Source organism: Rhyacophila brunnea, unplaced genomic scaffold (genome assembly GCF_057557595.1).
Source record: "Rhyacophila brunnea isolate RB1 unplaced genomic scaffold, BYU_Rbru_1.0 scaffold_24, whole genome shotgun sequence".
Classification (NCBI taxonomy): Eukaryota; Metazoa; Arthropoda; class Insecta; order Trichoptera; family Rhyacophilidae; genus Rhyacophila; species Rhyacophila brunnea.
In genome coordinates, this window is record NW_028232904.1 from 17,633,876 (window position 1) to 17,660,869 (window position 26,994).

The 26,994-nt window shown below is 34.7% G+C and overlaps 2 protein-coding genes across 2 annotated transcripts; one reads left to right on the top strand and one right to left on the bottom strand.

The window, feature by feature from the left end:
- Nucleotides 1-23: 23 nt before the first annotated feature.
- On the top strand, nt 24-18,693 carry RagA-B (Ras-related GTP binding A/B). The gene is made up of 6 exons (XM_085951508.1): nt 24-163; nt 412-511; nt 6,505-6,722; nt 8,772-8,938; nt 9,921-10,167; nt 11,222-18,693. The coding sequence occupies exons 1-6, from the start codon at nt 152-154 to the stop codon at nt 11,396-11,398; spliced, it is 921 nt and encodes a 306-aa protein (XP_085807634.1). The 5' UTR covers nt 24-151; the 3' UTR covers nt 11,399-18,693.
- Nucleotides 18,694-24,361: 5,668 nt separating this feature from the next.
- On the bottom strand, nt 24,362-26,224 carry LOC147069124 (uncharacterized). Its single transcript, XM_085951606.1, has one exon. It carries the CDS (start codon nt 26,222-26,224, stop codon nt 24,362-24,364), a length of 1,863 nt encoding a protein of 620 aa, XP_085807732.1.
- Between the last annotated feature and the right edge of the window lie 770 nt (nt 26,225-26,994).

Sequence of the window (26,994 nt, forward strand, 5' to 3'; positions counted from 1 at the left end):
GTATCCACCACTAGCAACACACGATGACGTCTTGTATTTTGACATTTGCGCTATAAGCTATTTTGTCAATTTTGTCATTCTGCTACTTTCGTCGATAAAATATTCATATTTTAAACACAATAAGTATATTTAGATAATAAAAAAACACAAAATGAAGAAAAAGGTAATGCTATACATTTGATTTGTGTAATATCACCTCTTAACAATACAAATAAAAGTAAAATTAAAATGTGCAACTACGTTTTAATTGAATATTTAATATGCTCAAAAGATTTCCAAATCAAGTCGCAAAGCAGTTATTTATCGCATTTTATTAAGTTTATTGATATTATTTATCGTTTAATTATCTTATTTTGTTGGTTAATTCGTTTATTTCGCTTTTATTGAATAATGATTGTGTTTTTTTGTTAGGTTTTGTTGATGGGAAAAAGTGGTTCTGGTAAAACCAGTATGAGATCCATAATATTTGCAAATTACATCGCCAGAGACACACGAAGATTAGGCGCCACAAGTTAGTATCAATATCACCAAATTAATATAATTCTATATAGTCATATCAGTGTGACGATGACTCACTAGGTTTTATTGATAATGAATACAAAATGACTATTAGATTATATTATTAATGTGCTTTGCTGGTTTTATTATCCACATTGGCATCGTTTCTTGTATAAATATAATAATAATAATTGAATGAATGAGACCGTTTTAATCATGGTCTATTTTTTGTACAATGGTTGTGAATAAAGCAATGTTTCCCAATTTAATTTAGTTACTTAACCTTTTTATATTGTATAATATCGACACCTCCTACGTATAAGGCCGTAACTGAAAAATTTCAATTTTATACCCCGTTTACACGTGCATGAATTTACGGTTACATGTAAATTGTACGTATTACATTTCACCGTAGCACAGTTCGCCGTGAGCTTTCTTATCGGAAAGATATGACCATATATAGGTAAATCGTTTTACAGTGGCACCATGGATACGGCAAATGCGGCTTGCAGTAGTAGTGGTATTGTTTGCTAGCATTGAAACAGGCATTGTCGCAAGCAATTCAATACACGCGCGACTCGCCTATGGTGCCACTGTAGAATGATTTACCTATACCTACTATACGGTCTCCAATTTTATTAGATTCAATATAAACATTAAAGAATGAAACATAACCTAACAAATAAGTATATTAGTATATAATTAGTATAATCCAGTATATCGGCTATTTTCAAAATTTGTTTGCTGCTGACAAGAACCATGTTTTGTTTAGACATGAATTTTATCTCCGTACGTCTTTAACTCATTTAGTGCTAACAACGCGACTGGCACGTTTGGAGTAGTTAGCCATTAGATATAATTAACATGCTATTTAAATGTGGTAATTAACTGGTCAGCAGTATCCGATACAACATTTTATGGTGAAGTGTAATACGGTGAACTGCATACGTACGTATTATCGCGGCCATAACAAGAAGTACGTATTATAGAGGCTTCGCAGTAGAACGATAATAGCTGCCGGTAAAAAAACTAACTACACCGCGGAGAGACTCATTTTGAGGTTAACCAATTTTTACGACCTGCCAAACAGTACCATGCAATGACAACATCGCGTCTCGCTTACTCTTGAAGAATGAGATTGGCGAGACAGTCAGCACTTTTACGTGTAAACAGTTATTATTGCGATAGTTTAAAATACACACTATTGGTGCAAGTAAATCCATGCACATGTAGGTACAGGCGCTATTAGTACAATTTTAATAAATTTGAATGACTCCACAATGTTAATTTATATGCTGGAATCGTAATATTTTAGTTATGCCTATAAAGTATTAATTTAATTTTTGTTTTTTTTTTGATGTCATCGTTTTATTATCTGTAAAATTATTTAATCAAAGGCAATTATGACAGCCAAAAACGCAGTTCCGATCTTTTACGTGGGAGGTGTTGATATATTTCTAATTAATAATATACCTATAAAATATTTTTATTTGACGCCTACGATGGCCGCGTGGCTTAAGCGTCGGCCTATAACGTCGTGGGTCCCATGTTCGAATCTTGGGTCTGGCAAGTACACATATTGTTTTTGAATTTGTGTATAGTCAAAGTATGGACCTAATAGGTTGAGCAAGTGGCTAACATCCATTTCTCGTAAAAACAAAATCTGTTAATACAAAAACCTCCACTCTGCGGAGCACCATAATATGATCTCATTAGGATCGGACATTTATTGTTTTTTAACACTACAACATGCCATGAGTCCCTATGACAGTACGCGAGTGGAGAACTACAAGGTTCCAAGTGTTTGTCCTTGGAGAAACAATAGTAACAATGAGGCAGCTTAGAATACTACTTCATTGTTGGGTTTGTTTTTTCAAGGACGAACACTTAGAACCTTGTAGTATTCGGCTCGCGAGTAGTGTAATTAATAATAGAAGTTAATCACAAACACCCAGGCATTGAGAAAATCACATAAATATAATATATTGTGACATCAACGGGAATCGAACCAAGAGCCTCTGGATGAAAGGCTGGCGCCTTACGCATTACGAGCTCTTTGATGAGCCTGATGTTGTAAAATTTATCAAAATTCAACTCATCCGGGGGGGCTCCGGACTTGATTCCTAGTAAGGTCACAATACATTTATGTGATTGTTAAACCTTGGGTGTATATGTGATTGTTTCACATCTACTATAACACCACTGTTTCACTAGATTACTGCCATTAAACCACATGGCTTGTAGTGTTAAAGAGACTGAAAAAAGAGAGTCGAAGGTAAACAGCAGTGGCGAATGGTGGAGGTAGGCTGTTAAGATTCGCTATAAATAGTGCACACTAAACTTTTTTAGTCATATGTATTTGTTTTTATTGAACTAAGACTACAATTTACAGATGGTGCTAGTTAGTTTTTAAAAATCAATTAAACCCTGCCTAAACGAAACCATAATAGTTTTGCTCTAATTTGGTCAATACGACAAAATTGTGCACACTTTTTCATTCATTGTTATTTATTTTCGTTGGATTAAAAATACATATTACACATATTGTTAGTTATTTTTTTTAATTCATTAAGCCCTGCCTAAACCAAACTATAATATATAAAAAAAATTATTCTATTTATAAAATATTCAAAGTTATGTATGATTTATTTTCATAATTTTAGATATTTAATAGATAGACATGTATATTTTGACTATTATCTATTATGGCTTGGTTTCTCATGGTTTAATTGAATTTTAAAAAACTAACCAACACTATCTGTAAATTGTATTCTTATTTCAATGAAAACAAATACGTATGTCTGAAAAAGTTTAATGTGCACTGTTTATGGCGGATCTTAACAGCCTACCTCCACCCTTCGCCACTGGTAAACAGTGTAGGATGACCACAACTTCAATGGCTTGATGGCCTATAAAGAGATTTGCGAGCGCTGGGAGTAATGAGCTAGAAAAGGAGGTAGTGTAAATATATAAGAATAATTATAATGACGTCACCAGAAGCCATCTTCACAGATTGATCCTAAGATCTTCCACAAGACCCTGTAGCTTCTGGGAATCACTAGAGTGCGTGCCCACTACAATGGCCAGGCGCTGCCATTTGACCCTGCTATAATACACCGTACAGACCTCGTCCGCAGAATGCTGAAAACTATCCGGCACTCCCACTACAGCGCGCCGACGTTATCACATAGACGGCAGAGAAGGGGTCGCCTATTTGACTATATAAGGCGCTGCTTGGCCTTCAGTTATCAATTAGAATTGAGTCAAGCTTGGCTTTGTCAAGAGACCTAATTCACCTAGTTCACAACAGTAGTCTTGCTTGTACTCTGAAAATGGATAAACGGTTAGCCGTAAGCCCTATCATAGTAAAGTGAGCTATTCAATTGAGCTAGGTACATTGTCTGACCAAGCCATAGTTTCAGTATAAATTACCTCGAACTTATTATACTCGCTCATATAAAAATTATTGTATTATTACCAAAATCAAATATACCGTATACTCTTAGAGACACCCACGACTTATCAATTATAAATAGAGGAAGGAAGAGGACTCCGTTCCTTATAATAGTAAAATAACGATGAGAAACTGTGATAAGTTTAGATTTAGTAAGTTAATAATCAGGACATTAAAAAATCATTATTTCATGCGTTTTTACATTGGTTTTCAATGCTGTACGATTATAGATCATTTCACGACCAGTGGACAATGCTATTTGTCTCTTATCTACTCAAAAGCTAGATCCCGCTGTGACTATTATGCCATAGGTCATTTAATAATACAGTTAACGACCTTTGCTCCGTTAGTTATTACCAATCAACAACAGATATTAATCATTTTAGTTAATTGATAATATAGAATAATTTCTTATATAAGTTGTATGCAAAAATGCAAATAATAATGCAGTTCAATTCAGAGATTTTGTCATACTTGGTTTTTGGTTGTCACCAAAGAATTTGGACTCTAAGAAAGTCTTAAGGTTCAAATATATTATGATCTTGTTATGTGCTGTCACAGTAAGCTGCCGCTACGGGAAAAAAATGTGTGACGTCGTTTTTCTTGGTGTTTAAAATGTTATCAGACTGATGCTCCCATCCTGTAGCACATTTTGAACCTTTAAACGAAGTAAAGTTAGTTAAAGAAGTAAAGTAATCGTAAGTTAGCAAAATCTGCTGAAATCACCAGAACAACAAATAGGTCACCTCACGTTAAACTGCACTGCATCGACACCTATATGAGTTAATGAACGTTTTTATCATCTTCTACATGGCTACACTTTTCGACTGTCATGTCAAAATCACATTTTTTTGTTGTTGGCGGTTGGCACTATGTGTTTTCTATAAGAATGTTCTATTATCTATGGTCTGCAGGTTAGGTTCTGTTCAAAATATTATCAATGGACGCAATGTCACAAGTAATTTTAACGTATGTATACATAGAAACTGTTAATATTAAATGAAATTAGTATGAATAACGAATAATAATTCAAAATACTAATACATTAGAGTTGGCACTCTCCATCATTGAATTTATAAAGATAGTGATCGTTTAATTATTCTACGGAATAGCGTAACAGTACACGACGTGCATCATAATGTAATTGAAGCATTATACACATTCTGTATTAGAAATTTTAAAGGCAGTTCGATTTTCATATCATTCAATTATATGTGTAATTATAGTGGTAAAAATTTCATTATTTTCTACTTCTATTGGCATCGTCAAAAACAAAATGGCGCCTCACGTTTTGGTTTTAAATCTATTGCTTTATTTACATAACCTTTGTGCCAAAAGCGTAAAGTGTTCAAACAATGTCTGTTGCTCACGAATGCATTTAAAACATGGACCCTTATTGTAAGAGATATCCAAAAAGTACAAATATATGGCAAGGAAAGATGCATGTTGGGCATAACGCAGAAAGGAAATGATACTTGGTAAGTGGACAACCGCTGGATGAATGAAGTCACACAGCGATAACCAAAGGGCGCTCAAACCCGCTAGATCACTGAACTCATAAATTTCAGCGCATGTATTTGACAGCGAAGATTTAGGAACCGAGAAGAGTGGAAGGAGGCTTTCATCCAGCAGTAGATTGACCCCGGCTGATGATGATGATTATTGTATGTGATATAAAAATGAAGTCTTGTTACATTACATATGGCCCCCACATCCTGCAGCGGACCCCCCAACCTATTGCTACAGTTGAGGGCAGTGTAATGTTCTACAGTAATGTTCCCCAAATGGTATTCCATGGAACCCCAGGGTTACTCATCAAATAGCGTCGCATGCAACTTTTTGAAGTTATACTTCTTTAGGCGCGTTTGGAAAATCAGATCAGTGTATTTTTGGCGTGTGACATGTAACACATAATTTATTTTTTCACACAAAAAAACACTCGATTGGATTCGAACCAACGATTGTTCGGTTATCAGCCGAACGCACAACCATTACACCACAGAATGATACTGCAATCGTGACGATTATAGTTTAGAATTGTTCCGTTGCTAGGCAGCGAATTTATTATTGTCGGCCATTTGCAATTCCTTACGTAAACAAACTATTAAACGTCACAGTGGCAGTTGTTACTTTAAAAATAAAAACAACGATAAATAATTATATAATTCAGGAATATAAGTTAAAGTGTATAGAAATAAATCAACAGCGTTCCAATAAGCGGTCCTTTTAATTGAGTGTGTAATTTAACAAGATAATTAAGATCTAGTCGAAGAATCTAGTTTATCTCGAGTTTTGTTTTTGTTTTGTTACGCCAAAGAAGTATAACTTCTAAATTTGTGGTTTGTGTTTATCTCACTTAATTGGTCGACCTGCCACATCATGACCTCCTTAAGCCCAGACTTCTAGGCTAGAGCTCTGTCAGCCCTCCCTCTTGTGGAGGCCATGTATCCACATAAATATTGATATTTTCTATCGATCGATTTGTATTTGTATGATTCTTTCTAAGTGTAGTAACGCTATGGACATTCACCATTGTTTTTCTTATGTTCCAGTCGATGTGGAGCATTCACATGTCCGTTTCCTGGGCAACCTAGTCTTAAATCTGTGGGACTGCGGTGGGCAAGAGGCCTTCATGGAGAACTATTTCGCTTCGCAAAGAGACAATATCTTCAGAAATGTGGAGGTGCTCATATACGTTTTCGATGTGGAGAGTCCGGATCTAGACAAGGACATGCATTACTACCAGACGTGTCTGGAAGCCATATTAAATGTGATTATACCTTGTTTATATCTACTATATAAATCCTTGTCATCAATAGGGAGCGGACTTATATGCAACAAAAAACATGATTATATGCATGCACATATGCACTTAAAATCATTAAAATATGCACTAAAACCAAAGAAATATGCAGTTAAAAATTTATATTTTTATGGAAAAATAATTTAAATACCCACTTCACCCAATATTACTGATTAAAAATCGAATAACAAATTAATAATCTCAATCAATATCATACAATAACAAAAAAACACAAATAATCAATATAAAGTTAATCAATTACAATTTTCAATATAGTTTGTTTACAAGTGGGTACTTACAACTGTAAAAAACAAAAATGACACTACTATTCCTAAATACTATTATTTACTGTTTTTTTGTTTGAAAAAAAGTTACAATATTTTTGTCAATATTGTGCTCTGGCATTAAATTTTCCGCATATCTGTCAGTATTTTGTTCATATGCGGAAAACGTCCACAGAGGTGATTGCGCAAAATTTAAATAAAGGTGCCCGAGTTCAATTCACTTTTCTGATAAATCCACAGCTCGGGGATGCCATTAAAAAAATGCAGGTGCATCTAAACTATCTACCTACCTAATTTACTAATATTTCGATAAAATAATTAAAAAACTAAAGTTATAAATGCAAAAGCCCTAAAATATGCATTTCTTTATGAAATATGCACTTCTTCTTCTTCTTCATAACTGTGCATACACCCTAACAAAACATGCACTAGCATATAAATCCGGGCCCTAGTCATCAAATCATTTTTCAATCCTTTTAAGGCTGTTTGACTTGACTGGTGTCGATAGATTTAAATACACTATGACAAACGATACTGTATGTGACCGTGTTACACATAACATTTTTAGAATGATTCTGTCGTGAAATTAACTACTTACATACTTTTCCCTCTATTACATCCCCAGACCCTTTCTAGATTATACCATGGTGTAACTAACGAAAAACTACCTTCGAAATTATGTTGGAAAGGTACCAAGAAGAACTATCCACGACCACGCTTAAGAGAAAACTGACACTATTAATTTTTCATAACAAACACGTTATTAATAAAACAAAATATGATTCTTTCGAAAGATGGATTTATTTCTGTGGATATTAAATAAATATTTATCATCAAATCTTCAGAGATACTGTGGTAAAAAAAAATATAAATAAAATTAAACTAATAGTTTGATCAAGTGGCCAACATAATCCTATTAACATCGGACATGGTCGAAAAAAAATAAATAGGTATAACAACTTCGTTTTTTGATTCATTTCAAATTTATACCCGGTTTACACATAGATGGATTTATGTACTGCCGACAGTACGTATTATCGTGGCCGTAACAAAAAATGCACGTGTAAACACGTATTATTGTGCAAGTTGCAAGGTTGCATACATGGATTAAAAAAGTTCAGAAGCTTCTGAATTTTCACGCGACAATAATTGCACTGTGCAATATCTGCGCCTGTGCAGTAGAACAATAGTGGCGAACCTGCCGGTAAAAAAACAAACTACACTGTACAGAGACTTATTTTGAGGTTAACCGATTTTCACGACCTGTCAAATAGTACCATACAATGACAACATCGCTTCTCGTTTATTCTTTTAGGATGGGATTGGCGAGAAAATCAGCACTTTTACGTGTCAACTGTTATCGCGATAGTTTAAAATACACACTATTGATGCAAGTAAATCTATGCACGTGTACAGGCGCTATTAAATAGTATTATTGCAATATTCTGGGACTAATTACTCTTCAAAAGCAAATCTCAAAACTCCTCTCACATTTATTAATGACCCTTGGTGAAACAAAGACGACAGACGTCAAGTCACTTCACTTCAAATTTTTTCACGTGTTTGATTGTAATAGTAAAATTACTAATTTTACATTATTAAATACGATTTTATAATATCCAATGATTTTCCATAACCGCTTTAAAATCGGTGTCTCCAATCGGTGACAGACCTCTGAGCACTACACTCCTAAAGAATCGATCTCATCCATGTCTTCCGATCATTGTTTCAGAACTCACCTGAAGCCCGCATATTCTGTCTAGTTCACAAGATGGATTTGGTAGCGGAGGAACAACGAGATGTGATATTCAAAGAGCGGGAGGAGGACCTGAAGAGGCTCTCTAAACCACTCGATTGCACCGCTTTTAGGACCAGTATATGGGATGAAACTCTATATAAGTAAGACCATTGAAAATTTCGTCCATAAATATATTACTTCCTCTTGGAGCATTCGGGTCAACCTTTTTAATTTAGTAAACTAGGATTTATTCATAGTTTCAATTGCTCTAGGTCAGGGATCGGCAGTTTGTCAAGTGAGAAGAGCCAAATTGTCTAGGAAATAGGATAACAATGGTACCAGAGAGCCGCATATATAATATACATATTATGTATGTATATGGATTTTTAAAGTTCAAGATTTTTTTATTAAAAAAACTAATTAGACCGGCCTCCATGCATCGCTTTTGATAGCTTTACTATATCTGGCAAATAGCTACTTATTTTTAATTGGACACATGATTGTAAATTTTCATCCGTTATTCTGCTTCTAAGTTAATTTTTTGTTTGGTTCATAGATGAAAATGTTTGTTCGCATATATATGTAGAGCCAAAGATTGTGAGAATACCAAAAGCTATTTTTTTTAACGCGTCATATGTTTCCTATTCCATGTATCAAATATTATTGTTTCTATTTTAGGCAGTTGTTTTATGTCCACTAATTGTGCTGATAAATTAAATTGGATTTCTCTCTTTCGAGTTCTTTCAAGCGGCTGGTCAGATCTGTGAATTTATTGCTCCACAGTTCCTTGCTTTTTAAATTTATTAACTGCATCTAGAGTGAACCAGCATCTGTGCCGAACGGTATCAAGTTAAGTTCATTGACATTTATTTTGAGACCACGTACGATAAAAGCTAGTGTAGTCTTATTTGCTTTGAACTGGTGAAAACGTTCACCAAAACTGTTCTTCATTTTTTTTAATAAGTCATTCTTGAGATGGGGTTTAATTAGAGTATATGTTTGAAGAGCCGCAAACGTCTATGCAAATAGCCGCTTCTGCCGACCTCTGCTCTAGGTTATGGTTGTGGTTTCAAATATCTAAAAAAATTAATCCAATTCATGTTTCAGTGTTTCAAATCATGTATGTATTTTCAATTTCGCCAGGGCATGGTCGAGTATAGTGTATATGCTGATCCCAAATGTGAAAGCCCTGGAGAACTCCCTGCACCAGTTTGCAAACATTGTGGACGCAGATGAGGTGCTCCTGTTCGAGCGTGCCACCTTCCTGGTAATCTCACATTGCCAGCGGAAGCCGCACAAAGACTTGCACCGATTCGAGAAAGTCTCCAACATCATCAAGCAGTTCAAACTCTCATGCTCCAAGCTCGCGGCGCAGTTTCAGAGCATGGAGGTTCGTACCGTGTTGATATATGGCATCTATTTCCACTTTTCGACAAACTGCAATATGTCGTAACCCGCAATTCACAAATTTTATTATAAGAGGCACAAAAAACTGTATATAAAGCAATGTATGATGAAACTCTAAATAGTTTCTTCTATACACTTTTGTAGCACACAACGCAGACCTAGTATAGATCTAACATGCAAAATGTTCTATATCTTGCTTGGAAGGCATACGACATATTGACATATTGCATATATTTTTTTTATTTTAAAAGAAACTATTCATCAAAACTCTGATTTTTACACAGCATGTATACTAAAATTCCTCGCTCGAATCGGGTCCGAGCCCCCATGATCGCTAGCATCAAACACCCAAGCCCTTATCCATTTAGCCACCTCATTGATCACCCACCATTGAGAAAAGACAAATCGACTTCACTTCTCATGAAAGAGACAACAATAGTATTAACCACATGCCTGTAATGATAATCTGTATGTTGTTTGAGTAATTCTACTTGTGCAAAATAAAATCACACAGCAGGAAGTAAAATAAACATTTATAAGGGTATTTTCCTGGACTTCCTTAACAGATGTAAAATAGGTTCGATGTGATTTTGAAAGTGGGACTATGGCGGAACCTGAGCTTGTGCCTGGCTCACTACAATAGCTCACTGTACTCTGATAGGGTCACGGCTAACCGTGTATACCGTTGTCAGGGCAAGCAAGACTACTGTGCTAAGCTGGGTCAGGGCCAAGTCCGGCCCAATGCTAACTGATTGTTCAAGGCTGAGCATCGCCTTATTTAGCGAACTAGGCGGCCCCTTCCTCGCCGTCCAGATGATAACGCCGGTGTGCTTTGGTGGGGGACGCCAGATAGCGGAGACGCGCGATGGTGGGCACGCCTGACTGCGGTGACGTCCGATGTGCGAGCGAGAAAGTAGTAGTAAGTTCGGAGGCCGCGCGCTATACATTGCATTATTCCTTCACAAAACCTCAGCTTGATCCTGCACAGCATTGTAGACACTAAGTATGTTTTTTTAAATAATATATTTTCATTACAGGTACGCAACAGCGCATTTGCCGCGTTCATTGACGGCTTCACGAGCAACACATACGTCATGGTAGTAATGTCGGAATCTGCAATACCCTCCGAAGCGACACTTATCAACATAAGAAACGCGCGCAAACACTTTGAGAAACTTGAAAAGGTGTCGTCCAGTGCGCCACAGTACCGTTAGGCTCCCATCCGCACCTCACTTTATTATCACTGGACCATGAATGGACCTATTGATGCAGAAAGCAACCACCCCACTTGACAAATTAACCGAAATAGATAATTATTCAACTAACAATTTTACAATGCATACAACCAAGGCTATATTTAGTATTCAAGTCAAGCAAACTGTTTGGGCCAAAACTTGGCTATACAAAATCTATGAAATAATCCTTTGAGGTTTGTATAATATAGTTGGCATTGATACAGCGCATTCCACAGATCGAACCCTTCAAAATGGAACCAAATCATAAGATCGCTCTCTGTTAAAATCAACCAATAATTATTATGTAAAATTGTGGTTTGGTTGTATGGTTTTTTTTATATATAAAAACGGTGAAATTTGGTTGGTTTTGATTTGGAGAATGTGTGTATACATGCTTTAAGAATCGCATGGAATTGTTAAAACATTTTTGACAATTTTGTGAGTTGGTTACTTCTGCTTGAATAGGTCCAGATGTCATTACTGTTTGTTTTACGATGTAGGACATTTTCAAATTGTTTTTCATCACAGCAGTGTAAATATAACGAAAAGAATTGTAGAATTTATTAACGGGCTAAAAGAAACTCGTCTCAGTAATTAAAATTTTAAAAACATGTTATAACAAGTCATAAAATAATAATATATTGTCGTGGTTAGAATTGTGGACTGCATATTGTTCGTACACCCATATTTATAATATTATAAATTTTACTAACATATAATATATGTTAGGAAAATAACATAAATGTAAAACAATTAATTATCCATAAACAACTAGTGAAAAACTTGGCCCCTCTAATCTAACAGACAACAATATTAATAAGCATGCAAAATGTATGTACAGTGTCATGGAGTGGCGAAAGGTGAAGGTAGGCTGTTAAAATCCACCATAAATAGCGCACACTAAACTTTGTCAGTCATACGTATTCGTTTTCATTGAATTAAGACTACAATTTAAAGATGGTGTTGGTTAGTTTTTAAAATTCAACACTGCGAAAACCAAGCCATAATAGATATAGTCAAAAAAATACTCATCTATCTATAAAATATTCAATATTATGCATTTAAATCATAAAATATAATAATATTTTTATCTATTATAGTTTGTTTGGTTAGGCAGGGTTTAATTGATTTTTAAAAATTAACCAACACCATCTGTAAATTGTAATCTTAATTCAATAAAAACAAATACATATGGCGGATCTTAACAGCCTACCTCCACCCTTCGCTACTGGTGTCATGCCATAAGGAAGGGGAGAGGGTCTAATATAACGTCATGATTTGTGATGGAGGGGATGGGGGATACAAACCACCAAAATATAAACAATTTTTTTCTCTAAGAATAAAATATTCCATTGAATGATCTACTACTGTAATTATTTTTCATTGTCAACGAATTTGTTTTTTAACGAATGAGGGGAGTTTAAAAATATGACATAGCTTAGACTGGGGTTAAAAGATTTAATGAGGCGTCTAATTACAAAAAGCGACAAGTCCACAATTCAATATTTTCGGGAAACAACGTTTTTATGTTTCAAGCTTCAATTATTTGTTTTAACATGAGATTATTTTTTCCGTTGTATTCTATGTCGAAATTAGAACCAAATGGAAATTTGTTTCAGCCGATAAACTCTTAAATGTAATAAATATAGGCAAAATAAAATTGGACTTAGCGCTACTTGTACCTCACTTTTTAATTAATTCCGCATAAGGCACATATTTCCGTGGCACTGTCATGAGCTTACCAGATGCTACAGCATGGGAGACGCCCTTTTCAATATTGAACGTTCCCTTATTGGTTGACTTAAACACGCGCGAAATAAACCAAGCTTTAAATAATATGAAACACGGACTTGGTGCTTTTTGTAATAAATCGAGACTCAAAATATTTTGTTTTGGAATTTATAGATCAATACATATTGTGTAAAATTATACAAAGAATACGTGCTTATTTTTTTCTCGATTTTGACCAAATGTGGACTTATCGCTTTTTGGAATTAGACGCCTTTCAATTTTTGGGAGCCTAATTAGAATATAACTTTGCTTAACTGGAACCATCTACGCGTAGTTGACAGCCTTACACATCAATTATATATTTAAGTGGATGCTACATTATGAAATACAGTAGAACCTCGATACAACGGACTAATACGGGTGACGGGGTGTCCGTTAAAGCCGAAATTCCGTTATATAAAAACACAAACAAAATCCTGCTTACTCGTCTTATCCAGACACTCCCATTGTAGAGTGACGTTAATGTTCGATGTCGACACGCTTGCTTTTGGTAAACATGTTTTGAAAAAAGAATCAAGTTTTGTATCCACTTTCGAAGTCTCCTATTTTTTTTATAATCAACTCTAAAATTACGAAAATGCGTGTAATATAGGTAATTGAATTTTGTTACCTGTCAAATAGTCAATAAATGTTATTAGATCGTCGAGATGCGATCTTATCACTGATAACTTTGTTTTTGGTCGTGTTGTTTCTCATTTTCCATGATTGATAACTTTTACCACTATCTCCATCTACTTCTAACCATTGTAAACTTATTGAATGTAGTAATAAATACATCCATTCACTTCTAGTAAACAAATTAAACTGCTGTGCAGCTGTGTGAATTAGCGGCCAGCGTTGCAAAGGTCAGTGCAACGTTCGATGCTAGGTTCAGTCTACGAGCAGGACGGCATTATGACTCGAATTCGAGTGCGAGAAGTACGACGCGATTATCATGTGCAGAACATTGTTTACAAGCGGTGACACTTTGATTTAAACATGTATAATGTTAACAATTTTCACATTTGACCGCATATTTTCTCTGTTTTATCAAGGTTCTACTGTACCCACATAATTCAATGATCTCTGTCGTTTTCCCCTGGCCCTATGACTAGTTTTGCATATGTTTGTGCAGGTTTATTCATTTATATGTACCTACATCATAAGTTTTCAAAAAAAAAATTTAGACATACTTTAAGCAAGACTGAAGATGGATATAATTTTTTTTAATTTTTATGTAGCACAAAAATAATATTGAAGGTGTCATAATAAAATGATACCCTAGTTCTGTTTTCTTTCATCACCTTTGTGTCTCTTTCACACCATAATATATAAATTAGTAGAGTCGAAGCAAACAAAACTCCTATTCCCACATACAGTTACCCTATTCTTAAAGCCCTGTATTAAAAAACCTGTTACATTTCATTATTTATTATGCTTTATTTACAATTCAAAAATATTTTTAAAAATTTTGTGTTCGATTTACAATTTTAACAGTATTTAAAAAAAAAAAAAAAACTATTTCAATTCAAAAATTAGCATGGCTTGTTACGTAAAATAAAACACGTTCCCCATTGATACATTCTTATGGAAGTGTCATTCATCCAATTTTTTTTTTTCATTTTATAATTGATGTTCATCTGCCCAAAACGACTTCAATATCTATCAGTGGCGAAGAGTGGAGGAAGGCTGTGGAGATCCGACAAAAATAGTGCGCACTTTGTCAGTCGTACTTATTTGTTTCCGTGAACTAAAAATACAAATTGCAGATGGTGTTGGTTATTTTTTTAAATTAAATTAAACCCTGCCTAACCAAACCATGATAGCTTTAAAATATTCTTCTATCTATAAAATATCTATGATTTTATCTGTTATGGTTTTTGCAATTTAATCGAATTATAAAAAATTAACCAGTACCATCTGCAATTCGTATTCTTAGTTCAATGAAAACAAATTATTGTTACTGACAAAGTTTAGCGTGCACTATTTATGTCGGATCTCCACAGACTACCTCCACCCTTCGCCACTGATATCTGTGTCATAGAACTCAATATTTTAAGTGAATTATTGTGCATTATGGACTGTGGATGCTTGACGGAGATATAAGGAAACATTGTAATTATTACAGTAAAACCCCGTTAATACGAACACTGTTTTTGGAATTCACCGTAAATTATAATTTTCGCGAAAATTTAGAAAATCTGTTTACTTAATATGTCAATTTTAAACAATTTCACAAAAAACTTTTTTTCATATTTTTCATTTTTGCGATATATTTTGTATTTTTTGATTAAATTTTTTTTCTCTCCTGTCGATTTCAAATTCTAATCGATTGTAATTGTAATCCAATTATCAAAATTCCTTACAGATTTTTGTAAAAATGTTTTTTGAAAAATACATGGAAACTTACCCATTTGTAGTCCGTTTTAATTAGTATAGAGTCATGTAAGATTAAAATTTTATCTTTTGAAGCTTTGTGTTGCCAGATTTTCCACTATATTGTGTTTTTTTTATCGTATTTAGGTAATAGCGAATTGTATATCGAACTGGAGGTATTTATTAAGAAATCAAATTTGAAGACAATTTGATAATGTATGAAAAAGATCAAAGTTTAAAATAATTATAATCATTGATAATTTTTTAAATCTGTTACTCGTATGTTATCATTGGTTCTGGCGTGTTAGGTGTCCACTTCTTATTAATATAATGTATATTAATCTTCTAAAAAATTACATTCTGTATTTTTTGATTCAGAGAAGGAATCTAAGTTGTGATTATATTATGCTGCACGTCGCGTACTATCACGTGATGTTACAGTAAGTTGCCGCTACGGGAAAAAGTCTGTAAAGTCGTTTTTCTTGGTGTTAAAAATGTTATCAGACTGATGCTCTCATCCCATAGCACATTTTGAACCTTTAAACGAATATTGTCAGTTGGCAAAATCTGCCGAAATCACCAGAACAACAATAAGGTCACCTCACGTTGTACTGCACTGCATCGATACCTGCATGACTCAATGAACATTTTTTATCATTTTCTACAGCCTACACATTTTCAACTCATGTCAAGATCGCGTGTTTTTTGTTTTTAGCGGTTGGCGCTATGTATTTTCTATAAGAATGTTATCTATTATCTATAGTCTGCAGGTTGGGTTCTGTTCAAAATATTATTATCTATGGATGTAATATCGCAAGTAATTTTAACGTACGCACACGTAGAAACTGTTAAAATTAATTTAAATTATCATGAATAATGAATAATAATTCAAAATACTAATACATTAGAGTTGACATTCTCCATCATGGAATTTACAGAGATGGTGATTGTTCAAAATATTCTGCAAAATGATGAAACAATAGACTAAATTTGTCGCCATGACAGCGTGACAGTACGCGACGTGCATCTCAATACAATCGCAACTTAATGGGTTGCGCGATGAATGACAAACCATTCCTCGTAAATAAGTCTATTAATATAATCTCCACTATATAGAGACCCATATACTCCGTTTAGAAGTAAATGTGGTAATTTTGTTTTTTAATTGCATAACATATTATCTGGAATTTAAATGTGAAATTTTTTTACTAATATTGTAAAAACTACTGAATCGTTGACACGTAATATTCCAGGACCCTTTTTATTATCATTATAATTATTAATAAAATATATTTTATAATTTAAGGTATTAATAAATCATTCGTTAATATTATTACTAATTTTTTAACCCACTTTCAGCATTGTCAGAACGACTGGCTGGCTACATAATAGGAAACGTTACGATTTTATTTCCCTTTTGTTTCCTACTGTAGACATACAATGTTCACTGTCAGTTTTAGCATACCTGAAGTTAGCAGCTTAATATCGAAACAAAACCTGATTGGCTACACAGCCCTGATTGCATTACAACATTCTCATTAATCATCCTTAAAAAATGTCAAAAACTATGAACATGTAAAGCTTATGTGAAATTAACTAAAAATGTCTCGTAATTATATTTAACAAATTGGAAGATTAAATAAATAAATAATAATATTATAGCTTTTCAGTACTGTTAACCCATTGAAGACAATAACTGCCAATTTGACGCCGCTATTGACCAAGTAATTCTGGACAATGGGTATCAATTTGGCCTTACATATTTAAAGACAATAAATATCATTTGAAATGTTTCAATAAGTAAGCAATTTTGTTTTTAAATATTGAAAGTATTGATATAATTAACCGGTTCTATGCCTTCAGCAAGTTTTCTCGCACTATCAGGCTGTGATTGATAGGATGGATATACAAATTTCGCGAGTTATCTCATCCGACTTTAAAATCAAATTACTAGCCACTGTCGATTGATTTGCATTATTTAAAAAATTAAACACACAGTGACATCTGTTTGAATAATTATGAAATACTAAGCAGAAAAGGTTAACAAGTTCTAGGGCTTTTAGTTAACCGTCGTCGAATTTATTACAAAATTAAATCTTGCTGTTGGTCCATATTTTTTCTTTTTAAATCTATGTCAATGGGTTGACACTCTATTTTTTCAAATTATTAAAATAAATCTAAAATAGACATGGTGCCACTTTTGAGAGCTTTTTAGCTTGACTTGAGAAGCATCATAACATTATTTTTATTCATAAAAGGGTTAGCCCCTTCCCCCATCTCTATTAAGAGTATTGTAAATCTTAGCCGACTCTCACATCAAAACTCATCTCGCGTGCAACATGTCGAATACGTCGATGTGACGTCATCGTTATTCAAAACACGTTGCCAAATAGAGCTCCGCAGATTGGTCGAATGCGACTTTTTAGTTTGAAAAAAACATCTACTGTTACAATCAACAAGTTGCATGCTTCTCGGGCTGCGAGTCGAAGACGCCAGGACACATACAAACACCTACGAATTGGTCATTCCTATACCAGCTTGCCGATCACTGCATCCAAATATGTATGTGTTTCGAAGGTTACGTGCGACTGTCACTAAGTAGATGTGCAACACCGGATCGACGTTCTTCGAAGGTTTGATTTATGGCTGCACAGCAAACAAGGCAAGCTTATATGTGAGAGCCGGCTTACCAGTCTGCAATAAGTATAATAATACATAAAATCATTTTCTCCAGCACACAATATTAGAAAACTGATAATGTTGAGGATTATAAATACGAGTATAAGCATTAATTAAAAAAAAATCTGACAGTCTGAAAAATATTGCTTAATTAAAACATAATATATCAGCAAATATTATTTATTTCTCGCATCTAGTCAGAGAGTAATATTTCGTCGACAGCACTTTGTTAGAAATGTTTGTCCTTTTTTTTTCATTTTGATTTAATACTTTTAGTATATTTAGTATTGTGAATTTGAAGCAGGTTCATAGGATGTACGTGAATGCGATTGTATGTATATGGCTAATCTTGAGACCTGGCTTATAATAAAAATGTATGTTTTAACAATTAAGGAAGATTGTCAAAAGTGTACAAAAACGTTATTTTTAATAAAAAAAAAAAAAAACCATACTCTTTGTATTAATTATTTTATAACAATATATTAAATATAAACCAAATTCAGCAACTGTCGATGATCCTCTGTTTTATGAAGGCGGTGATGTCCCATGGAGATAGGCATACCATGCGGAGCAGCAAAAATACTAAAATAAAAAAAAATACAAATATTACAACTTTTAAGAAGAGCGGCAGTGTTCCATTAAGCAAACGAAAGAATCAACATCTTAGTTTATAAAATATTCGAAGCATGAAAATCCTAACAACAAAACTATTGTTGTATTGTACCTAATTCCCATTGTAATGGCGGCTTATCACACATGCAAGATTTTCACAAGGTTGCCTCCAAATCTGTCAACGTTTTATCAATCCATTGTGGAAATGTGTTATTGATTTAATTTTATAAAATACATTTTTTTAGTACTTATTCCACTTTTAATAAATAAATCTGGACAGGTTTCGTCCGCCTTAGAGGGACATTTTCAACTGTTGAAAACACAGGCGGACGAAACTGGTCCAGAAAGTATATAGTTATTAAATTAAATCAATAATTATATGAAGCTTATCAGTATTAACCCACACATGATTGAAAAACATTTTTTTTTAATATGTAATTCTTGATGTTTTAGAAACATTGAAGTCATGTTCAAACCTTTTAAAATGTTGTACAGTGCTCGAAATGGAAAATTTCACGAACAGGAACGCTCTATAATTTTCCGAAAAAACGGTATGCTTATTTTTTTCTTTACATACGTACGTACGTTGGATGTATAAATGCAACAATAAACTTTGAACTTCTTACGTGGATGTATATTGAGCAAGTGGGCAAGGATTGTCAGCGCCGCAGGCGAAAGAACCTCGTCTCAACAAAGTATACCGTCAAGAATTGTATTATTCTTTACTCTTACTTTATCTACCACCCACAATCAGCAGGCATGTTACTTCTACCACCACTCGTCACTGCTTATAACTTATATTACTGTCTCATTTGGGATAGTTCAGTTTGTTAATTAATTAAACTTAAAAAACAACATATCCACATACCTACCATAAAGATTCAAATTAAAAATTAGTTTACATATAACAAATTTTACAGATTATAGATTCAAGACGTGCACAGAATATTTTTAAAAAAATCAAAGAAATAGTATTAAAATAGTGTTTAAAAATAAAGAAATAGATGCAGCAACTATTAGAAAAAATAGTAAGTACCTATACAGAGACGAGTAAATACAAAATTTATACAGTACATATCTGTACACCGATAGAGCTAACTACGCCATTTAATTATTTAAGAAGTTATAAAACAAAGAATTATAATTATAATAAATCGTTCACATAAACTCGTTCTCACGCAGGAGGAATATACCAATATCCGAAGCAATTTGGTTGAACACAGTGTGTAAGCGTTCTTAAGATAAATCAATCGGATAAAGCCATGGATGGCATCCACACAGCTTCAAACAAAGGATCCTCAAAGATTTCTTTTGAACCTTCTCCACCATAAGGGCCATTAGGCCATACCTACTTCTAAGAAAAGCTTCAAGCCATCATCACCAAACTACGTAATTATAGCATTTTAAATTACCAATGATGTATCATTAATTATCGGCTTTTGAGATTTGAGAATCGATGTCTCCGCCGAATCTTAGGGGTACATTGGTACGACCGCGTTACAAATACCCGAGTTCGTGAGCACAGCAGCCTTCGGTGATTAAAGTTATCACGAAGAGACGATTTACGTGGCTGGGACACGTATTCCGGATGCCGCCAAAGAGTGCGGCACTTCGTACCCTTGTGGCACAGCCTCAAGGGTTCCATCGCCGTGGCCGCCTCTCCCTCACCCTGCAGCGGTGCTACAAAAGCGACCTATTTGCTGCAGGTCTGACATGGCGGGAGGCGCATGGCGATGGACCGAGGGAAGTGGCGCCAATGCTTGCCCTATGCCCCAATATTAGGACATGACAGGGTAGAAGAAGAAGTATCATTAATTATATAAGATAAAACATGACGGAAGGTGCAACTCGAGTTGCTAAACACGAATCCTATAGAATAATATAAAATTGTCATTAATCAGTAGGTGTAGGTACCTACCTATATTCAACATTATAAGGACTAATATTGTAGTGTATGTATATACCTATACCATAGGCCCCACATCGTGAAGCTGGCCCCCAGGCTAGGATCTTTGGTGGGGCCCCCTTCTTATCGCTAAGAATAAAGGCAGTATGTACGGGGTAACAATAATCTGTATATTTAGTGTTTTATTGTATATTTTAAAACATTCATACGAATTATGGAGATGTCCAGTATTGATAAACAATTAAGAATTGTTTCGTATAACCACATAACTATAAATAATAGTATTGTAAGAAAATTCTTTTTTTTACTATTAAAGTAAATTTGTGATGTGTGTTTATCTCACTTATCTGGTCGATTCGCCTCGCCGGGCTCCTCCTGAGCACGGGCTCCCAGGCTAGAGCCCTCTCAGCCCCTCGTTGTGGAGACCATGACCTATATGTTACAATGATGATGCTTTGGTTACCATTATTGTAATATATGTACACTTACCACCTCAGATTAAAGAACTTACCACCGTATTTATTTAATCTATGACCAGCGCTCGAAATGGACAGGAACGCACCGGAGCGCCGTTGTGGTTCGTGAAATTCCAAAATATACCGTTCCGGCTCGTGGATTCATTTAAAATTGCGTTGCGGTTCGTTAGATTGAGATATTTATGTGTGAATGTATCTTTTAAAGTTTTTCTCAAAATTAAAAATTAACGAAGTTATGTCATGCCGGGCGTGCAAGGGTTAAAAATAAAATTTATGACATCCCTAAATTTCTTTCAATTTTCTTTTTTGTGTCGATACATCCGTGTCTAAATGCATTGTCTAAACACTCCAAATAATTGCAATAAAATATTTTTTAACACGTCGAGTCAATTGTCGAAATGACATTGAATCAGAAAACCCTGTTTCAACTGTATTGTCGATCTTAAATGCTTATCGGAGTGAATTCTTAATGTTTTAGCAGATTTACACGAAGTACCTACTACTTAATTAAACCTTCATAAAATTTATAAATATCCACTCATATTTATCATTTTCAAAACGAAAAAAATATGCTTGTGGCCACTGGTCAACAGCATTATATGTTAAATCAGTTTGGATACCAATGACAAAAAATATACTTATATGTAATATGTAGAAAGGTATCGCCTGCTGAGATCTTTAACCAAATTTTAAGAGAACAAAATTAAATAATACAAAATGTTTTAAAAAACAAGCGATTATCACTAATAAGTAGATTTTAGCGGAATTGTACGATTTAAATTACCAAACTTTATCATATTAATTTTACCACCGAAAATTTTGCCCGCAAAAATAGACGTGGGGATAAAATTAACACGACGATTAGATGGCGATGAAAATAAATAAGTTTTATCACTCACAATAAAATATAAGTAATAAATTAGTAGGTAAGTAAATTCGCAATGCATACCAGTCAAAGGTAAAAGCGAGACTGTACTGAGATGTTTCATACTTTAGAAATTATTATACAAATATGTAGGTGCCAACTTTATTTTTTATTGAATTTAAGTTATTTAAGTACAAAAGGTTTTCAAACAATGTCAGCAAAGGCACAATTCTTTTGTAACTTGCAGCTGTAGTTACTTTTTTTATGTAAGTATGCAATTATTTGGAGTGCTTAGACAATGCATTTAGACACGGATGTATCGACACAAAAAAGAAAATTGAAAGAAATTTAGGGATGTCATAAATTTTATTTTTAACCCTTGCACGCCCGGCATGACGTAACTTCGTTAATTTTTAATTTTGAGAAAAACTTTAAAAGATACATTCACACATAAATATCTCAATCTAACGAACCGCAACGCAATTTTAAATGAATCCACGAGCCGGAACGGTATATTTTGGAATTCCACGAACCACAACGGCGCTCCGGTGCGTTCCTGTCCATTTCGAGCGCTGAATTGTTGTATTATGAAATTTATATTAAAAAATAACCGAAATATATATTCTTTATTTTATTTAATAAAATTATGCTTTTAGTCATACTATTTACTTTTCCATCTTTTCAATTTTTCAATAAAAACAAAGGTCCAAAAATTGTGTAAAAACAGCAAATGTTACACTCATTCTTTTTTAAATATCTATTTAACCGAAAGAAATTTTATATTTTTTTACATCCTCAAATTAATAAAACTCCTTTTGACAACCAAGATACCTATTATGCTTTTACCCTCCTGAAAAAAAAGTGTTTTGTGACATTTGTTGTTTTTATGCCAACATCTTCAATTATCAGTAAATGGTGTATATGTAATATTTTTTTTCATCTATTTGTGTAAGATAGCTGAAAATAAATAATAAAATAACTAATTTGTAACAAAAAATTAATCACAGCGCCATTCTAAGTCTGCATGAGAGTGGCACGTAACCTAGAGACTTCGCTGCATGAAGGCCTCCCATTGGCGGTGTTAGACACTTACATGTTTAGAGGTCTCCTTGTCATAATATTTTGAATGTAAGTGCAATGAATCACTACTTATTATGTTTTAAAAATATACCAATAGTTTAGTTTACAGAATTTTATATTTTACATTCAATTTTGATTGTATCAAATCACATTAAGATGTTGATACGCTCTGACGAAGCGACTAACATCCACTTCATGTAAAACCACCACTGAAGCCTTTCCAAGTTTCCCCCACTTTTACTCACCCCTTGGTTTTGCGTTTCTTATTATTTATGCCAAACTTCACACCGATATCAACACAAAAAAATAATTGCACATTTTCTTATAAACATTAATTAGGTTTGATTTCATTATGTTACGTTTGATTTGATTAGTTTATGTTATGTTCGATTTTGTCAGGTTAGGTTTGCTTTGGTCAGGTTAGGTTTGATTTCATTATTTGTTTTCTAAAAAAAATCCCATTGAAAGTACACATACACCGATTAATTAAAAATCTATATCAAATATACTTCAAACCACGACTCGCAGCCTTTGGTACAAAAACATCCCGAAAGTAGCAAAACATGCATGTGATTTGTTAATTTTTTATTTATTTATTTTTAAAAAAACACGTTGAGTACATAACAAATTATTAATTCAGGACGTTCACAACATGACATTTAGAATAAAAATTACAAGTAATCAGTTAGAGAAAAAAAACAAAGCAAAAAATAGTTTTATACAAAAGAAATAAAATACAAATTAAACAATAAAGTAGAATATAAAAAACAGAATATAATATAATGGATCACCAAAAATATCTACATCTCTACGGAGTGTATTGACCAGCCGCACAGCCCTCGCTATTGGTGCCTGGTGAGCCTGACATGAGGAAACAGCTTTCACCCAAAATAGGTCATGGCTGCGACCACGCATGTAGTTGACGGGTGCATAAAAATTCAAATCATGTATGTCTTAGCCAATGCAAAGACTCAATGGATTGGGTGAATAGCTAGTAACAGTTCCTCTATTTATTATAGTCTGTACTCTGTCGATGCACATAAACAAACACACCTCTTGAAGTTATAGAATGTGCCTCAAGGAAACAGAAGATAAGGAAGTAGGTATCCATAAAGTTTGTTAAAATTGGATGTTTATCAAAGACAAGGGTTGCCGGATGATTCTTGAGAATGTTCAGATCAATCTGAAATATTGTTGCCTTGCGCTCCAATATTAGTACTCGAAACAAATATCTTGATCCTTCTTTGAGAATCAGCACTTCGTGTTCCTTGCAACTTGCTTCCGTCTATAGAGCTTCTTCTCACCAATGCACTCCTTCGCACTTCGCTGGCAATCGGTGGCATTCTACTGGTACTCCCGTGGTAACTGGACCTTCGAGACGTTAAGACTTCAGTAATGGAAGACTCCGGAGATGATGGTAGTGGATTCTTCAAAGTCGGAACATTGAAACTTAAAGATTCTAGATCGCCAAGATCCGGTAAAACAAATGAGTCAAGAGAAAGAATGGACGCCGCTGAAACAGCTGATGGTCGAGCTGTTAAGTGCCTGGCGAGCTGCAGAGGATCTGCTTCCATTATACCAAAACCTCGTGCTACTCTTGCGGCAGCTAAAAGTCTAGCAGCTCCGCTTCTGAATCTCCTAGCTGCCAGTTGACGTCTGGCTGCATTCCTCAACGTCAATCTTGCAATGTGTGCTTCCCATTTTCCACAGCGTGCAGATCTGACTCCGAGTTTAGCGGGCCCTCCTCCTGGGCCGCAAGACTCTAACGCACCTGCCAACGCAGCGCCTGCGGCGACCCCTAAATCATTAACACTTAAGTCGACATCTCGAAGAGGCGTTTTCCTGGCGGCGATCGCAGCCGCGAATAACTGTCCACAATCTGGGGCGTCTTCTACACCCACCATAGTTATCCCGCATCCGGATACGTTCAAATTTTGAAGAACGCTTCCTCTTAACAAAGCTGACGCTATGTAAGCGGCTCCTGCGGATCCCAGAAGTGTATTCATGCGAAGATCTAAACTCAAAAGTCTTCCGGAAGAATGGCTTAAGGCGTAACCGAAACCTTCGGCGCCTCTGACACTGATTTGATTATTAACCAGAATCAATTCTTTACACCCTGGGTGTTTCAGGCTGAATTTTGCCAACATCAGAGCTCCGCTGTCTCCAATCTTGCAGTGGCTAAAATCGAGCGTTTTTATATGAATACTATCATTCAAAGTGCGTAAGATAGTTTTGAGTTTCCCGCAATCCAAATCGCTTCGAGTGATCCTCAAGATTCTGAGATGAGACTTTTCCAATCCTCGTGAAAGATGTTTCAAATCGTTTGGAGTTAATTGAAACATGTCTCTTCGATACAGAGCCCCGGCTGACTTGAGCCCAAAAGTTATATGAAGCTCAGTCAACAGTGTCAAACTGCTGACAACACCACTCAAAGGTATATGATCTCTGAACATGGAATTGGCCTTGTTTTTAAAATATTCCGCAGCAGTTTTGGTCAAGTCCTCGTCGTTATGCAACCACTCCAGCGACGATGATCTGTCAGCCTGTTCTTGCATAGGGTCTGCTGGAACCAGACTTCTTATTGCCAAGTTTCTCACGTGAGGAGCGCACATCTTAACGAGTTCGGATATCCTCTCAGGGTCGTACGATTTCGGGTGCATATTTTCCAATTCTTCAGCGCAATGAGCTTCCATGTACAACTGCACGAATGGGCGTCCTTCCTCGTGGCGGTTGGGCCATCTTTCACCGTGCGCCCTCTTCCAGAATGCGTCGTCTATTATGTGTTCAGCTAACAATGGTAATGGTAAACCTGTGTCCAATATTTCTAACAAGAAGTTTCTGTCTTTCGCAAGAGGGAATTCGCTCACTGGATAATCGCCCCAAATGTCAGCGATCTTTCTGACACACAAATTAGACAACTTTTCAGGATGATAGCCGTCCCAATTGAAATTATCGGCTGTTATATTTGCCCTCGATTCTTCTCCCGATGATCGTTTGTAAACATTTAATATATTTGAATCGATTGTGAATGGTAACTTCATTTTTTTAACACTTCAATGCTATATTCTGCCAAAATATTATTTAAATACATACGCCAAATTGTTATTATCGATTAAACAAACTGAGTCGATTATAGCACGTTGCGTACCTAGACAAAATGGCGCCCCTAGGCAGCGCCAAAATTCCACTACATTTTTATATTTACAGTATTTTTTTATCATCCTTCCATGACTCCAATATCTAAGAAATGTGTTGTATGAATACATTACTAATAAAATATATAAGTAGGTACCACACAATCTAATTTAAATGCTATCTCTACTTCAATAGACAATATTTCGAGTCCACGGATACAAAAGATACATTTAAAAATACATCTCACAACTTTCAAAACTCGCGAATCACTGACAAAAATATTTGGATAAATTAATGAGGTACTTATCTAAGTATGTAGTACCTACCTATAATTCAAATATAATTGACAAATCTGCACATCTTATTGCTGGTCATCAAGGACGTGACGTCCAAGGACAACGGAAGTAAACTAGACATCGTGAACCCCACAAAAAATACAGTCCTGTTAAACCTTTTATGTTAATTAATACATTTTGTTTCTAACCAGTGAGCTGATTTTTTTCAATAGATAGATATTTCCGTTATTACTGAGTTTAGGTACCTGTTCCTATATTTATCTTATGATTCTCCTCGATTTGCCGCTCTTCGAGTAACTACCGCCTCCAAGCGACGCTCAAACTGCCTACCCCCACTGGACGCCACTCTAAACGATATATTTTGTAAAACGACATTTGTT

Bases quoted from the DNA above. Each gene is read 5' to 3' on its own strand.
- RagA-B (XM_085951508.1), top strand. The intron at 512-6,504 runs GTTAGTATCAAT...CTTATGTTCCAG, and splicing joins ACGAAGATTAGGCGCCACAA to TCGATGTGGAGCATTCACAT. The intron at 6,723-8,771 runs GTGATTATACCT...TCATTGTTTCAG, and splicing joins GTCTGGAAGCCATATTAAAT to AACTCACCTGAAGCCCGCAT.
- LOC147069124 (XM_085951606.1), bottom strand. From the start codon at position 26,224: ATGAAGTTACCATTCACAATCGATTCAAATATATTAAATGTTTACAAA.